The 18,354-nt window shown below is 39.1% G+C and overlaps 1 protein-coding gene across 9 annotated transcripts in view; it reads right to left on the reverse strand.

Annotated features, from left to right (window-relative positions):
• Window positions 1–18,354, reverse strand: part of Tnrc6b (trinucleotide repeat containing adaptor 6B) — a 255,688-nt gene that overhangs the window by 146,738 nt on the left and 90,596 nt on the right. For all 9 annotated transcript variants that reach the window (XM_013072451.3, XM_013072455.3, XM_013072454.3 and 6 more), the window contains one exon: window positions 9,797–9,864. In XM_013072451.3, coding sequence (XP_012927905.1) covers window positions 9,797–9,864 — 68 coding nt within the window. The remainder of the gene's footprint in view (window positions 1–9,796; window positions 9,865–18,354) is intronic.

Genomic DNA, 18,354 nt, shown 5'->3' on the forward strand with positions numbered 1-18,354 from the left:
AGCTGAGATCTGGATACTTACCTTGGTCCACACTATAGATAACAAAAGGCAGATGAATCTTCCATTAACCTAATTAACCCAGGTTGTTTGTATGTCAGGCTGGTCATAACTTGAGGGTCCACTGTATCTTTGGGACTCTGCTTTCAATTCTTTTGGATATATACTCAGATAATGGAAGTGCTGGTTCACATGGTAGTTCTAATTTTGGGGAGAAACCCCATGCTGTCTTCCACAGCAGCTGCGGCATTTACAACTCCACCAATGTACACAAGGTTTCTAACTTCTCCACATCTTTATCTGCACTTGTTATTTTCTTTTTTGTTTTTTATACATTAACCACCCTAATGAGGATAAGATGTTATCTCATTGCAGTTTTGACTTGCAAATCTTTAATGAGCAGTGATTTCGAGCATCTTTTCACATGCTTCTTGGCCATTTGCACATCTCGAATAGCATCTTTGGAAAACGTCTAAGCCCTTCGCTCATTTTTTAAAAGCAGTGGTGGTAGTTGTTGTTGAACTGTGTAAGTTCTTCACTACATATATGGTGGATATCTGCCTCTTACCAAATACATGATTTGTAAATATTTTCTCGCACTTGGTAGGTTGTCTTTTGATGCTGTTGACATCTCACTGTGTCTTTTCATTTTTTCCTTCAGTAGTGAGGATTGAACCCAGGGGTGCTCTACCACTAATCTCTATGCCTAGCCTTTTGTTTTTTATTTTGAGACTGGGTTTTGGTAAGCTGCTTAGGTGGGACTGGACCTTGCAATCCTCCTACCTCAGCCTCTCAAGTATCTAGGATTACAGATGTGAGCCACCAAGCCTGGCTATTTTTACTTTTTTGCCTGTACTTTTGGTGTCCTATCCAAGAAATCACTGTTAAATCTAATGTTATCAAGCTTTTTTTGTTTTGTTTTCGTCTATGGTTTTTATAATTTTAGGTGTTATATTCTGGTTTTTAATCCATTTTGAATTAATGTTTGCATACTGTGTATAAGGAGGGTCCAACTTCATTCTTTTGCAGGTAAACATCCACTTTTCCCGACACCATTTGTTGAAGAGACTATCTTCTCCTAATGGTCTTGACAAGCTTGCCTAAAATCACTTGACTATATATGCATGGGTTTGTTTCTGGGCTTCCTGGTCTGTTCCATTGATCTATTTTCTGTCTTTATGCCAGTACCACACTGTTCTGATTACTGCAGTTTTGGAATTATGTAATAAAGTTAGGAAGTGTGAATCCTTCAACTTTGTCCTCAATGATACCCTCCCCCCCATTTTTGACAGTCTTGCTATGCAGTCCATGCTGGCCTTGAATCTGCGATGTAATTTGCTATGTATTTTTTCTTTTCAGAAAGTATCAAAGAATTACTAGAATATGGAATGATGATCAAACAGTATGTTGCCAAAATACGATGAGAAAAAAGTTTTGTAGCAATGTATTAGGCAATGAATCAGTATAAATGCTATGCTGTTTTTCTGAATTTTGTGGTATTTGTCAAATTTTTAAGTTGCCATTTTTGTGATTTCTTCCTCATTTTAAGAATTCGTTGGTATACAGGATGAAGTCCTGTCACTTGTGTCATGGAGAGGCCTTGGAAGACATTATGTTAATGAATAAGCCAGGCACAGAAGGACAAATATCCATCTTACTCATTTGAGAAATCTTAAAAAGCTAACAGAGAAGTTGACAGCAGAACAGTGGTTACCAGAAAATGGGAAGGATAGCAGAGAGGGGAAAATGGAGAGAAGTTGACCAACAGGTATAATTTTACAGTTAGCCATCTGGATTTAATGGTGGACACATATATCAAACTATATACAACTAAATCAGAGCTTCCTACAGATAATTCAGAAACTGTTGAAAATACCTAAGAGCCTTTTAAAGTGGGCTTTTTCTTATATTTGCTATTTGAACGAAAAGCTATAAGGGGTATGTAGGCCACCTAATCACTGAATGTGTTAGCCTACAGGCCTGTCATTGACTATATTAGCCATTGATAATCTCCATATTTAAATGGCCCCCTGAAAAAAAAAATTTTACAGTTAGCCAAAGGAATAAATGCAGGTGTTCTACTGCATAATAGGGTTACTACAGATAACAATATTGAACTGTCTATTTCAAATAGCTAGAAGAGAGAATTCTGAATGTTCTCATCACAAAGAAATGACAAATGTTTAATGGGTATGCTAATTACACTGATTTGATCAGCACTTAATATATACATATATATAAATATCACATTAAAAAAAATCACATTGTACCTTTATAAATAGGTATGCATATTTAAAAATAAATACTCACTTTTGAACCTGTTTTTCAATTTGAAACTAATTTTCTTTTTCTTAAGGAGCATTCTCATAAAACCTGGATTTGCTCCTGGCCAGAAAGGAGAGTTGCTTTCCTTGAACAGAGAGGTCTGTGGGGTTGGGGAAGGGAGAAGAGGAAACCAGATGTACTTGGAAGACCTTAAGGACAGTTACATGCAGAGCAGGAAGTTCCTTAAACAGTAGTGAAGATAAGCATAAGAAGGTTAAAGCATCATACAAAGGCCCATAAAAGCCAAGAAAAAGTTCAGGCATGGCTAGCAGGGCATTTTCTGCAAAGGAAACAACAACCAACCAATGGCTTACAGGTAAGGATGCTTAAAGAGAAGAAGCACAGTGATGAAATCAGGTCTGTTGGAATACATTCAAAAAAGCACTGAATATAAAGTCAAACACATGTTATGGATGTTTTTTTTGCTACTAAGAAATAAAATTCTGGAATTTTAGGATGTTTAATAACCCCACCTCAGATTTCAAAGTGACCATAGAACAGGGATGGGAACTTAGGGACATCTTTGTTCATTCAATATGTATTTACTAAAGTTTTCTGTGTGCCAGGCATTTTTCTAGGCAGGTACCAAGGCAATGAAAGTCTCTGACCTTGTAGAACTCAAGAGCTTGCAGAAATCTCACAGAACCTGGCTTTTGCTGTCGTCTGTCATCACATTTTGCCTTCCCCTACACTCCCCAAGCGCCCACAGATGTTGGTGGGAAAAGAAATCTATGTAGGGTGCTCGGGCTGTCCACACTCTCTAGTGATCAGAAACTTTGGGGAAACCAAACACTACCTTCTCCTCAGGGTACCCCTGGAGATTCCCGATGATGAGCATACATTTCTTTACCTTTATTTACATAATACTAAAGATCCAAAACACTTTATAACTACACAATAACTATTTGTATAAAAGAAGCCTTAAAACACGACTTTCAAGGAGCAAGATAAGCACATCTTGCCTTTCAGGTAATGTTTTCCATAAAGGCACATTATTTTCCCGTAAGCAAAATACAAGCAAAGTAAGACATTTTTATTAAGATAACTGTAATTTTCTGAAAGCTTCATGAAAGACCCTTATGCATATTTAACTCTTATGCATATTTTTATTCTTAGCCTAAAAAGAGGAACCCAAGTAGTTTGTAGTTATTTGAAAATATGTATCTATTACATTAGTTACTCTTAATGTAATTAATCCAGGGCCCAGGGATCCAAGAAGAACCTCATAAAACAGAATCCAAAACTTACTTATTATGATTCTCAGACACTTGAGGGGGAAAAAAAGATATTTTTAGAGAATTAAATATTAAGCAATTTCAATGCAAATTATAAACTTTATCAGCAGCAAAAAGTTTCCCTCAGATATACACATAAACTACAAAATGTTGACAGTTTTACTTGTGTCAAGCAGCAAAAATTCCATGAACAGGGGCCGGGGATTTTAGCTCAGTGGTGCTGCGTTTGCCTGGCAAGTGCAAGGTCCTGAGTTCGACCCCTGGTTCCACAAAAAAAAAAAAAAAAAAAAAATCCATGAACATAAAGTACCATCTACTGAGCCTCTTGAGGCATTTTCAAAATATTAATTAACTTGAAACTAAAACTCATTTCTTCTGTCCCTCCAAAGAACTGAAAAGATTATACAGAAAAGCCCACTATTCTTCTGATGTTCAGTTTAGCACTATGTAATACATGAATTTACAGAGAGTTCAATTTAGTATTTCTTAATAACGTTATTTCAACATGCACATATTATTGCAATGGTTCAAAGAGGAGGGGAAAAAAGCCCTGTGAAAATTTGGTGGTACACCAGACAAAATACATGTTATACAAAACAAAACAAATCTTTCCTATGGCCAAGCACCAAAGTTTGTGGTTTTTTATTTTTTTGGTACCAGGGATCAAACTCGGGACCTTGTGCTTGTGAGGCAGGTGGCAGAACCACTGAGCTAAATCCCTGGCCCAAAGTTTGTGTTTTGATGATGATTTGGAAATTTGTGATTTGGATATATTTTCATTGTTTTTGTATTTTGGAAGTACTATAGAGTTGTCCAAGTTTTTTAAACAAACATACAAAACGATTCCCAAAAAACTTAGTATTGAGTGATCAAAAACGAAGCAAGGAATATCTTAATGAAAGGAATCTTAGTCTTATTCGTTTGTTTTGTTTGCTTATTTATTTACTGGTAGTGCTGGGGCTTGAACCCACGACCCTGTACATGCTAGGTGCTCTAGCAGTGAGCTACAACCTCTATTGTAGAGATTTGGGGAGAATAAACTTTTATAAGTTGCATTACAGTATAAGATGAATCCAAGGAAGAAAGAAAGATAAGTTAATAAGGAATCAGAGCAGGAACAGAAATAAAGACAAAGTAAGGACAAACTGTTAGAAATTCAGGAAGAAGCCAAACACTGGAGAGGCTGAGGCAGAAGGATCCCTATAAGTTCGAGGCCAGCCTGGGAGTTCAAAAGCAGCCTGAATTACATAGCTAGACTCTATCTCAAAAAAATTTTTAAGGAATAAAAAGAAAGAAAGAGGGCTGAGGATTTAGCTCAGTGGCACTGCGCCTGCCTCACAGTGCAAGGTTCTGAGTTTGATCCCAGGGAGGAGACCAAAGTCATCTGATTGCTACATCAAAACTGATATTTTGCTTCAAAATCACTTACAACAATTTCCCCATAAACATCTAGGCCATCATAAATAACATAAAAAAAACCAAATCAAAAATTAATCAAAAGTTTGCCTGGGTAGAAACTGTGTGTGTGTGTGTGTGTGTGTGTGTGTGTGTGTGTGTGTGTGTTTCTGTTTCTAGGAATTGAACCCAGGGCTGTGTGCATGCTATGGAAGCATTCTATCACTGGGCTACACCACAGCCCTTCAGCCCCTTTATCTTATTTTGAGACAAGGTCTTGCTAAATTGTCCAGAGTGTCCTCCAACTTGTGATCTCCCTGCCTCAGCTTCCTGAGTAGCTAGGTGTGTGCTACCATATGGGGCCAGGTGTGGGTAGAAGTACTTTATCCAAAGTGATCTTTCCGTAACCATAGTGAAACATAATTGATAAGCAAAACTGCTCATGCTGCTGTCTTGAAAAGCTGTCTTAGTTTTTATATTTACTCCTGCATTGAACATATCATGCAATTAAAGCTGTGTAATTTTAATGTAGTAATTTCATAGCAATAAGTTTAGCTTGTCTGATTAGCTACAGTAGTTCTCTAAGTGAATATCCTCAGAAAAGGATATTAGATATACTAATGGTAAATAACTCCCATTATGAAGCAGTAATATTGAAATAATGCATAAAGTATTAAAAGCCATACTCTCTACCCTTATTGACACACATACTAGAATTCAGCACAATTGATGGTTTAACTTATAGAAAGTCTATTATTTTTCAAGTGAGTTTTGTACCTGCACAGCAACATTAGCCTATTAACAGAACTTAGTTCTACTGAATTAAACATCACAAAAATAAAATAAGTTTTTAAGTCTTCTAGAATCTATGGTTAGAACTGGTGGTGTGGCTCAGGGGTAGAGCACTTGCCTAGCATGTGTGAGGCCCTCAATTTCATCCCCAGTATGGCAAAAAAACCCACAAAAAAGTCACCCCTGGTTTACTTTTTTTTTTGGTACTGGGGATTGAACTTGGGACCTTGTGCTTGAGAAGCAGGCGATGGAACCACTGAGGTAAATCCCCGGCCCCGACTCCTGGTTTACTTTTTTCAGTCAATTTGTGCTGCTAGAATAAAATTTCTGAAACTGGGTAATTGATAGAGGATAAAAATTTAAAGTAGATCCCTGAGGTCCCAGCTACGCAGGAGGCTGAAGCAGGAGGATTGGGTGAGGCCAGGAGTTCAAGACCAGCCTCAGTCTCAAAAAACAAAACAAAACAAAACAAAACAAATTTATGATTGAAATGTTGAATGAGGAAACAAAAAACTTAGCACAAATCAGCAGCTAACAAAATAATTTCAGTTCTAAATCCTTGTAAGAACGAGCTCTGTGATCCTGAGTACATTACATTAATCCTGGGTTCCACTGGACTCCAGAGTCAAACAGTTATTCATTCTTCTTTTTTTTTTTTTGGTACCGGGCATCGAACTCCGGTCCTTGCGCTTGCACAGCTGGCGGCAAAGCCACTGAGCTAAATCCTCTGTTTATTCAAACAGACTGATGCCAATGCATGCCAGCCATTTTAGAAATCACTTTAGAAAAAAATTAAGTTAGATCTCAGGGTCTTTCACTGAGCTATATCCCTGGTTTTCTTTGTTTGTTTGTTTTTTAAAGACAGGATCTTGCTAAATTGCTACATTGCTCCACATCACACACAAATGTAAGTGCCAGTTCAATTAAAGGTCTAAATGTAAAAAAATAAAGCACAGAAACTAAGGATGTTTTATCACCATAGGGTAGGGAAGACTTCACCAGGCAACATAAAGCTATCTCAATATCAAATGATAAGACTAGAAGAAATACTTAAAACATTTCAACAAAGGTTTTTATCTAAAATACATAAAAGGGCTTCTAAAAGCTATAAAAATAAATAATCCATTAGGAAAATGGTAATATATATATAAATAGATGATACACAAAAGCAAAACAGCCAGTAAACTAACAAAAGACTATTCGGGAGACTGAGGAGATAAAGAGAAAGATAAGTTTGAGAACAGTCTGGGCAACTCAGTGAGACCCTTTCTCAAAATAAAACCGTTAAAAGGGCTGGGGATGTAGCTCAATGGGAGATCACTTGCTTAGCATCATCCACAACGCCCTGAGTTTGACTCCCAGCACTACAAACAAACAAACACTGAAATAAAATATATAGAAAATGTTCAGGAAAGTTGGGAGGGGAAAGAGGGTAAAAAGAGTCTCTTTTATTTCTATATCCATATTTACTGTGTGTCCTTTAACAAGCATGGGTTACTTTTTTTTTTTTTTTTTTTGGTATTGGGGATTGAACCCAGGACCTTTGCACTGAGCTATGTCTCTGGCTTCTAAAAATTTTTCTTTTATTTTAGGACAGCCTCTTGCTAAGTTGCTACCTTGCCCAGACTGGGCTCAGACTGCAAACCTTCTGCCTCAGCCTCACCAAGTGACAGGCATGTGGCACCATGACCAGCTGAATAGGATTTTCATAAGACATTCAGCAATGTGTCACCTCTAGTATCTGTTGTGTAATATTCAGTTCCTAGATCTCCTACCCACAATTCAAACATGTTTATTAAATACAGTAATAATCACCAGCCAATTGCAGTTCTGAAATTGAAAAAAATAAATTTTGGAGGGGTATGTGGCTCAGAGGCAGAGTGCTTGCCTAGGATGTTTAAGGCCCTGGGTTCAATCTGCAGTCCCTACTGCATAAATAATAAATAATAAATTAATAAATATTCTAAAGATCTTTTTGGATTTCCTCAAGCAAAACCAGCACCTTTGCTCGCCACTCTCAAGGAGGGTGGGTGGGTCTACTGAGGAGCACCTACTGAGAAGATTCACTTCTGCTTTAGCACTTCAATACGGGACAGCAGACCAGTCTCAGAAAAGGCCAGAAACAAAACAATTCATCTGTGAAATTCACCCCAGGCAGCAGGAACCCTGTGAAGAGTAAAGATACTACAGGGGGCATTTGAGTCCGCCAGGGCTGTTCGAAACTCTGAAAGCAGCGCAGAGTGTTCAGTTCAACTCAGAACTTGACGCTGATGTTTCCTGAACACTGAAAGAGGCCACCGATTCAGGATAGGGGTTACTAGAGCAGGTTAATAAAGACTGGTTTGTTTGGGAAATAGGCACCCACTAGAGAACAGAGCTTTCATCTCTGTCTTTAAAAGAGGCTTACTGACATTTTCATTGTTTCTCCCAACTCCCTCTTACTCACGAGACTTTGATCCTAACAACTACTCTTTTGCTAACCACAGTACTTTTCAGGAACACTGCAGGTGAAGATGGTGAAGGATCTTAGAGAATGATACTGTAAAACACATTTGGGCTGGGGGTATAGCTTGAGAGGAGAGTGCTTGCCTAGCGTGTATGAGGCCCTGGGTTCTATCCACAGCACCGCAAACAAACCAACCAAAAAATCTGGGTTTAAATCCTAAATTCCATTTCAAGCTGCATTATCATGGTCAAATTACCTACCCTAATCTTTGAGTAAACTAAGACAATATGCTGTAATGAGTGGAAATGACAGATTAAAAGATGTCTAACCAGAGTATCATGTGCACAGAAAGTCCTTGCCTAATGGAGCTATGATCATGACCCTTGACCTTTGACTGGTGTGTGGGGTCAGGGAGAGGGTGGGGGTCAGGGAAAAAAGCACCTGAAATATTTCTCCTGTCATTTCATTGGGACTAGATAGATGTGTGGTATTCTAATCTGGTAAAGATGAATTGATTCCATCAATCCATGCAGAATATAAGTACATTTGACAGAATACAGCAAAGTTAGAATTTATATTGTGAGCTATTTTTAAAACTGCTAGGTTAACAAATTAAACCGGCTGTGAAAATATCCTCGTTTCCATTCACAACAAATACAAGACAAGCCACTTTCCTTTACTGACTCTGGCCTCATGGCAGCAGTCTATTCTGCATAATTCATTCCTAAGGGTTTCAGAGACATAATTTTCTTAAGACATACTAAAATTAAACTATTTTCTAGGGAAAAAAAAGATGAGAGAGGAGTTTTCTACAGATTTTCAGTAAATTCCATGAATCACTGTCCCATTCAATTTAGGAGACTACAGTCTAAATAAAAAATAGTAGTTATGTCAGTACTTTAAGCCAGTCTTAAGTGTTTTTCCTTTAAAAGAGCTATGAAAAACCAGTCTGACCTCCAACGCAGTTTTTCAAACTTTGTGACACAAGGAGGAAAAAAAACCTCATTGCCACTAGAAAGCTACCCAGCAGACTCAAAATTTCAGATTTAAAACCAGTCACCCTTTAAGAAGTCAGAGGAGAGATCCTGAATTATCTAGAATGTTGGCTAAGTAATATTTATAATTCCCACTCCTTTAGGAAAACAATTTGTTATTTAAACAATGATCAGAAGTGTAAATAACCAAATGGAATTGAATTTCAGGAAGTACTATTCAAATAAATTCAAAGGTGGAATGTGAGAAACTGTTAATTTAGTTCACTTCATAAAACACTACTAAGAAAAGGATTCACCATTTTATATTTTCTTTGGAAAACAACCAAACGGAATTAGTTCAATTTGGAACATCCTGAGCCTTAAAGCCTTTGCTAAAAGCAAAAACGTAAATTTTGATTAGTCAAGTGTGAAAAACTACAAAGCCAACTTTCTTGTCCCTCCAGTTAGTCAGTCTATAAATAGAAGCAATGCATTAACAGCCATCAAAGCAACTGGTGAATTCCACAATATCTCCAATGTACACATCCCCAGCAAACATGCTCCCAGCATGGTGAACCTAAGTGCTTCCAAAGACCTGTAATAGGACCCTTCTTAAATGAACCACGACTCACTGTTTGCTTTCTTCACCAGGAGGTGGAGTCTTGCCATGCCCTTCCATTACAAAATCCTCCAGTTCCACCTGCAAAGGCAAGCACCACAGGTCAGCAGCAGTCAGTAACTGAGGCGCGAATCACTCCAAAGGGCCAGGCACTGCCCTGTGCACAACCACTGGACCATGGCAGTACAATGCCTAGAACAGAGGCCTCAGCCTTGGGTTTGCAGTCTCCAGATTTGCTTAAGACATTTCTTCTGTGTGACTAGATTTGGAGAATGACAGGAAGCATGTTGCTTTGCAAGTCATGTAATTATGACAAAGGATTACATGAATATAGGGCCGGGGATTTAGCTCAGTGGCGCAGTGCCTGCCTGGCAAGAGCGAGGCCCTGGGTTCGATTCCCGGTACCAAAAAAGAAAAGTGAAAAAAAAAAAAGGATTACATAAATATAAAAGGACTATGAATCAATGAGAAAAAGAACCTACAGTAGGAATTTCACTGTGAAATACATAGATGGTTCCTAAACATGAAAAGATGCTTAACCTCATGTCAGTCAGAAAAATGTAAATTATGCCTTGCAAGCCCAAGGTCCTGAGTTTGATCCCTAGTACCAAAAAAAAAAAGTAAATTAGAACCACAAAGAGATATACCATTTCACAACCATCATATTGGCTGAAATTGTAAGGTCCAGCAACCCCAAGTGTTAGCAGAGAAATGAATTCATTCACTCATAGTGGGAAGGTAAACATTTTAACATGTATATACAAACTACTAATTGCATTTGAGATATACATATATATATTTTCTTTTTTGCTTAAATTCTTTTATTGGTACATTTTAGGTAATACAATACATTTACATTTATCATTGGGGGCTGGGGATTTAGCTCAGTGGTTCCGGGCACCTGCCTTGCAAGCACAAGGTCCCGAGTTCGATCCCTGGTAAAACAAACAAACAAATACTTTTGGGCCGGGGATTTAGCTCACTGGTTCTGGTGGCTGCCTCGCAAGCTCAAGGTCTCAAGTTCAATCCCCGGTACCAAAAAACAAAAACAAAACAAAAAAAAACAAATACATTTATCATTGGGTGCTTGTACCTGTACATGATGTATCTTGGTTCTTATTTTTTCCCCATTCCCTGTCCTCCCTTCACCCTCTCCACCCTTCCCTATTTACAATGACTTTGTTTCCATTTTTCCCTTTTCTCATAATTTTTCCTTTCCTTCCTTTCTTTTCTCCTTCCCCTCCCACTTCCCCTACCCCTTTGGACCTTTTCTTCCTATTTCAAATTATCAATTATTTGTTTTAATCATTTTAATCCTTATTTACACTTTCAGTTTCTCACACCAGAGAAATTACTCGGTATTTACACATGTGTCCTATTTATTTCACTTAAGAGTATGGCCTCAATATGCATCCATTTAGCTATAATGTCTCTAGTTTCTCATTCTTTATGGCTGAGTAGTACTCCATTTTATTTAAAAAACACATCTTCTTTATCCAGTTTCCAGTTGATGGGCACTTGGGCTGTTTCCAAGCTTCAGCTATTACAAACTGTGTGGCTATAAACATGGGTGCACTTACATCGCTATGGTATGATTCTTTTAATTCTTTTGGGAAGACACCCAGCAGGGGAATAGCTGGGTCAAATGGGATCTCTAGCCCTAGTTCTTTGAGGTATCTCCACTGATTTCCACAGTGGTTGCACCAGTCTGCACTCCCACCAACAATGGAAAAGGGTTCCTTTCTCCCCACACCCCCGACAGCATTTGTTATTGTTTTTTTGATAGTAGCCATTCTTTCTGGGGTGAGGTGAAATTTCAGTGTTGTTTTCATCTGCATCTCTTGAATGACCAGTGATGTTGAACATTTTTTCATATGCTTATTTGCTGCTTTTACTTTGTCTGTTCATTTCAGATGCCCATTTTTGAATTGGGTCTTTAAATTTGGGGGGTCTGATTTTTTTCAGTTCTTTATATATTCTAGATAGTAGTCCTTTGTCTGATGTACAGTTGCTAAAAATTTTTTCCCACATTGTAGGTTGTCTCTTAGCTCTGTTGGTGGTTTCTCTTGCAGTTCAGAAGCTTTTTAATTGAGATCCCAGTTGCTGATTCTTTGTGCTAGTTCCCATGCTACTGAGGTTTTGTTCATAAAGTCTTTTCCTATGCCAATGTCGTCAAGAGTTCTACCTAACTTATCTTCCAGCAAGTTTAGTGTTTGTTCTAATATTTAGATCTTTAATCCACTTTGATCTTAGTTTATGCATTACTCTGATTTAAGCAAACTAAACCCACTGATAGTATTTTATTTCCGTAACTCCAAAAATAAAAACTCACAGCTAACACTATATGTCCTTGCCAACCAACAAGCTCAATGATGATATTAGTCTAAATATTCACCACTTTGACTCCCTCAACCTTGTCCAAGAAAATTACCATTCCAACACTGTCATTGGGATAACTGCTTTGTCTAAGAAAGTCTACATTTCCACAGAGATTCAGAATCACGTAAATTAATTCCACATAACTGTAATGCTTTATATGCTTTTAGCAAGCATAGATTGTTATATTTTTCTGCAACTTAAGATTTCTATAGTAAACTGGCTAAATATCCAAGTTCCTAAACACGGAAGCTTGCTTTCAGGCAATTTCTCCTTCCATGGTTAAACATAAACACTTAAGAGTGCAAGTTAATGTAAAATTTGTCTTACTTTGTATTCTGGAATTGACAAAAGGTGGAGATTGTCATGTGACCCAAGGTCCCTGCTGGTCATGTGGTCATAGGGAGTCCCATCTCCATAGTTCCTGGATGAGCTTGGATGTTCTCCATTCCTCCAGGACCCTGAGCTACTTCTGTCTTCTACATCTCCGCCTCGGTGTCCGCGGGTCCAGCGCCATCCGACAGGCGGAGCTCCCGCCTCCAGCCAAGGCCGCAGGCTTAGGGGGCACGCTCTTGGGAGGCTCGGGTGGCATATAGATATAAATATCTATATCTATATCTAGATATCTATCTATATCTAGATATAGATATATATTGATAGTGGGGATTGAACCCAGGGCCTTCACACTGAGCTACATCCCCAGCACTTTTTTTCTTTTTGAGATTTTTATTTTGAGACAGGTCTAAGTCACTAAATTGCCCACGATGAGCTTAGAGTTTCAATCCTGTTTTAGCCTCCCAGAGTGCTGGGATTATAGGCATGGGCCACTATACCTGGTAGCAGTATTTTTTCCGCCCCCTAGTACTGAGGATTGAACTTAGTGCCTTCACACTGAGTTATATTCCCAGCCCTTTTTATTTTTTAAGACAGGGTCTCGCTAAATTATTAAGTTGCCTCAGCCTCCCAGAGTGCTGGGATTATAGCATATGCCATGCTGCCTGCCTAAGCAGTTTTATTTTTAACAGACAAGACACAGAAACAAATACCCATCAACAGTAAATAGACAAATAGGCAATGATGTTTTCAGATAATATTACTTCACTGCATGAAAATCAATGAGTAAGTTACACGGTTCAGCCTGGAGGAGTTCTAGGCGGTTGCACATGCCTGTAATTCCAGCACTTGGAAAGGTGAGGCAGGAAGATTGCTGTGAGTGCAAGGCCAGCTTACAATACACGGGGAGGGGAAGAAAGGAGGGAATGGGGAGGGGGAGAAAGGAGGAAGAGGAGAAGGAGAAACAAGGAAGGGAGGGAGGGAGGGAAAGGAAATGAAAGGAAAGGAAGAGAAAAGAAGGGAGGGAGGGAGGAGAGAGAGAGGGAGAGAGAGAGAGAGGGAGAGAGGGGGGAGAGAGAGAGAGAGAGAGAGAGAGAGAGAGAGAGAGAGAGAGAGAGAGAGGGAGGGAGGCAGACCAGCTTAGGTAACTTAGCAAGACCCTGTCTTTAAATTTAAAAATGGGGCCACTGAGATGTAGTTCAATGTATAAGCCCTGGATTCATTTTTCAGTACTACCACAAAAAGATAAAAGTAAATTTCTTTCTTTCTTTTTTTTGGTACTGGGAATTGAACTCAGGACCTTGCGCTTGCAGGTGCGGTGTCATTGAGCTAAATCCCCGGCAAGACAAAAGTAATTTTGAAACTGTCTTTGAATAGAAGTTCACCCCAAATACACTCAAAGTTCACCTCCTTTGTCTACAAGTCCTCTCTTTGCCTCTGCCTCACTCACCCATTCTGAACCCTTGGTGGCACATGCACCGTACTCTTCAGTCCTCCATGACTTTACCTATATAGTTGTCCCTTGGTATCCATGGACAATTGGTTTAAGTCTCTCTCTACACTGCCATAGATAATAAGCTCTTCAGATGCTTAGGTCCCTTTTGTAGCATAGTATTTGCATGTAATCTATACATATTCTCACATATTCATTCATTCATTCATTCATTCATTCATTCATTGTGGTTTGTATGGCTTTTGCACTTAGCTACATCCCCAGCCCTTTTAAAAATTTATTTTAAGACAGGGTCTTGCTAAGTTGCTAAGCTGCTAGGCTGGGCTTGAACTTTCAGTCCTGCTGCCTCAGCATCTCAGAGTGCTGGGATTACAGGTGGGCACCACCACACTCAGCTCTCACATATACTTTACATCATTTCTAAATTATTTATAAACCTAATACAATGCAAACACTAAGTTGCTGCTATATTGTATTATTTAAGGTACAATACAGGAGAAAAATGTCTGTACATGTTCAATATAGATGCATTTTCCTCTCAAATATTTTCAATCTATGGTTAATTGAATTGGTAGATTTGGAACCCAAGGATATAGACAGCTGACTGTAATGTTCCCTCTTGCCAAGACCCCCAGTCTTGTGTGTCCCCTCATTTCCATCCTACATATATTCAAATGCCTACAATATTCTTTTAAGTGCTAATTCAAATACTATTCCCAGAGGACACTGTCTCCCTTGCAAGGGTTCATACCTTTTCCTACTCTCCACCAACTCAAAAGGCAATAAAAAATTGCCTGCTACTGCTTCTTACTGCCCTTATTTATAATTTTTGTAAGAAATGGGGTCTAGCAATGTTGCCCAGGCAGGCCTTGAACTCACAGTCCTCCTGCCTCAGCCTCCTAGAGTATCTGGGACTACTGACACACACCACTATACCAGCTTTTGTCTTTCCTAAATCCACTTCCAATCACCCAGCATGTTTCTCTTTCCTACAAATTTTTTGTGTACAGTACTTTGACTTAATTTGAGTATCTGGCCAGTCCTCTCCCTTGATTCACTTTCAGGAGCTTCAATATTTACATTCATAAAATTTACAGCATACCTTCACCTCTTTCCAACTGCCATTTTTCGATCCTCACAGGTATTTGGAGTCACATGTTGCACACTAGGTACTGTGCTATGTTGTGTAATGGTGAAGACAGGCTCTGCCCTCAAAAAACTTAGATTAGTGGGAAAGACAAACAAAAACCAGACAATTACAACACAGTGTAAAAATATGATTACAATCCACGAAGGACAGACACTTCACTGAGTCTAAAGGAATCTGACACTCTCAGATGGGCAGCCCACCTCCTTCCTACCTCAGCCAGGAAATGGGAGGCCCAGGCCCCAACTTACTGCCAATTTGTACTACTCCACAAATCCTGAAATCTGACTTTCACCACAGCTGACTCTTCCACTCCTCCCTCCTTCCACTGGAGCCTGTAAGGATCCTTACAGAACTTCTAGTTCCAGGGTCCTGTTTCTTAAAATCCGTTCCATCCTCATCTGAGAGCTAGGCCAACAAGTTTCCCCTCACCTCTCCTAGATTTGCTCCCCACAAACCTTGCTCTTTGCACACTCCTGCTTTGCCTATCCCTTACATTCTTCTCTTCTGTCCCTGGACTAGAGCACAGCTGGAGAATGTTACACTACTGGTTCCTTCCCAAATATGTACCAGTTACTTCCCCCCAGCACTCTAATTTCAGCTCCTCTACTAGGAAGAGCCTTTACCTGGTCTTTGGGGTGAATCTATATTCAACCTTTAAATATAGTTTCAAAGTTACCTTTTCTAAGAAGCATCTTGTGACCTCCAGCTCTTCCTCTCTGCCCTTCCTCCCTCTACCCTCCCCCTGCTTTGGTACATCTACCCTAGATGCCACTCTACAGCGGTGACCTTTAGTTTACCTGTTTCCTGGGGATGGTGGGCCTGGGACAGAAATATTGTAACCTTTGTCTGCATATTGCAGAATGTCACAGCCCTCCTGTTTGAGCATGCCTTCATTCAACACTTTCCAAATGCTTTCTATGTGCTAAGCACTGGGCTGAAGGACTAAATGAATGCCCCACCTACCTAACCACATTCTTCAATCATTTATTCTGTGCCTTTCCTAGTCTCCTCCAACGCACCAAACCCACCTATCAGGCCTGGAGAGTGCCAAGGCCTAAGACTATCATGAGAGCCTATCTCACATAAGCCCCTCTCTAGTACTTCTCATGACTATATTACAAACCTACCTCTTCACCCACTTCCCTTCCTACTGCTCTGCAAGGCTAACATCATCCCCTGTATCCTAAACTCAGAACCTACACTACCCTTCTTCCTCTGGGACCTTCCTCAAAGATCTTTCTTCCTCTTGCACTTCTTCCTTTCCCCTAAGTCCAGACCTTCAGCCCACACATACTTTGCAATCTCTCTTAATCTAAAAAATTATTTTTGGTCTTGTGATACCCCAAATTATCTTGCTTTTACTCTTCCCTTTACTACCCAAATTCTTAAAAGAGTAAACTATACCTTGCTACTTCCATCTTCTCATTACTGATCTGATAACACATTACACCCCACGACCACCACCTTCCTTTGATTTAGAATGTTCTTCTGTGACACAGTTACACAATTGCTTCTTCCACATTACGCAGACACAAGGTCAAAAGCTTCCCTGACCATCTCAGCTGAAAGTGTCGGCACACTAATGCTCTCTAGCTCACCACATGTCACTACCTGGAAGGATCTCTTATTCACTAGTATGTTTTTCTGGCTGTCTCTCCCCACTAAAAAGTGGAGACTCCTTGAGGTAGACATTTTTCACTGTGAACCTGGCCAGAAGGTGTTAAAGATCTGCTGGCTACTATCTCCACTTCTCTTTCTCCTATCCCCCCAGGTTCTGCCACAGTAATTTAATCTTATCTCCACCATTTTAACTATCACACTTGGGTGAGTCCCAATTTTCTATTTCCAGCCTGACCTCTCCTGTCTCTAGCCTCGTATTTTCACCTGACTAGCAGATGCTGTCACATGGATAATATGCCAGACCCCGTGTGTGAGACAGAATTCACAGGATTTCCTCCCAATCCTGCTTCTTTTCTTGGAGGTCTTGTTTCTGGCAAAAGCACAACATCTTACTAGTCATTTAGTTTTAAGCTTTGATGTCATCCTTGATTTCTCTTTTCTTCAGTATCAAATAATTTGCTAACTTCTGTTTATTTTATAAATGTTGTATCTTTCCAACTGTTTCCTTTACTCTGGGTATGAGTTTTTAAAAAAGCATACATATTTCCTGAAAACTGAGAAGTTAACTAACAATACTGGATGACAGAATCATCTTCAAAATAGTTTCAGGACACTAAGAAGGGTAGAGGTTTCTAAAAAATGTTTAAATTGAGGTAAAATTCACAAGGAGGAACATACACAAGCTTTAAGTGTAGAGCTCACTGAATTTTGGATATGGTGGCACGTGTCTAACTACCACATGAAGTAAGACCAAAAACTTCCATTTCCTCAGAAAATCCCCACACACCAATTCCCCTGAATAAAGCCCCCCCCCATTCTACTGCCATAAATCAGCTTTAAGTACCCATGGATGTCATGTATTTAGAAGCTGGCAGGGACTACACTTTTGTGCTTTTTCTCACTCATCGTAGTGTTTCTAAGATTTGTCCATGTTGCTGCAAGCATCAAGAGCTCACTTTCTAAATTTTGTAGTATCCCATGGCACAAACACACTAAAATTTGTCTATTCATTCACCTGTTGATGGACAGTAGGGCTAATTCCAGTTTGGGGCTGTTATCAAGAAAGTTCCCTTGAAGTTTGGCTTATGTGGAGTATGCTAGCTAAACGGAGTTTTTTTTCCAGACCACTATTTGTTCAGTGTTGGTTTTAGGGATCTTTCTCAAACAAATCACATCCTCTGGTATCTTGCTGGTACTTGAGATGTTTTTTTAAGTTTTATGGAAAAATGTTTAAGTGCTTTTCAGTTTTGTTTTGGTTGAGTTCTACTGTATTTGAATATTATTGTAGTTTTTTTCCCTTGCACTGTTCTTCTTTGAATGGTTTTAATTTCTGTGTGTTTTTGATAATAGTTTATTTTTTTAAAAAAAGAAAGCTCCCAAGAATATTCCTTTACAGTGTCTTCTGTGAACACCTGCACTCGTTTCTATTGGTTCTATCCCTAGGAGTATACAAACATGTAACTTTATGAGAAATTTGTAGCACAGTTTCTAAGTGCTTATGTCATTCTGCACTCCAACAGTGACCAAGCTGCTCCAGATTCTTGCCAATACCTGGTATTGTCAGTTTTGAACTTCAGACACTCTGATCAATGTATAATGATGTTACATGATAGCTTTACTTGGTATTTATCTCACTTGT

Source organism: Heterocephalus glaber, unplaced genomic scaffold (assembly GCF_053883595.1).
Source record: "Heterocephalus glaber isolate CG9 unplaced genomic scaffold, H.glaber_assembly_v1.0 deba00001444, whole genome shotgun sequence".
NCBI classification, from domain to species: Eukaryota; Metazoa; Chordata; class Mammalia; order Rodentia; family Bathyergidae; genus Heterocephalus; species Heterocephalus glaber.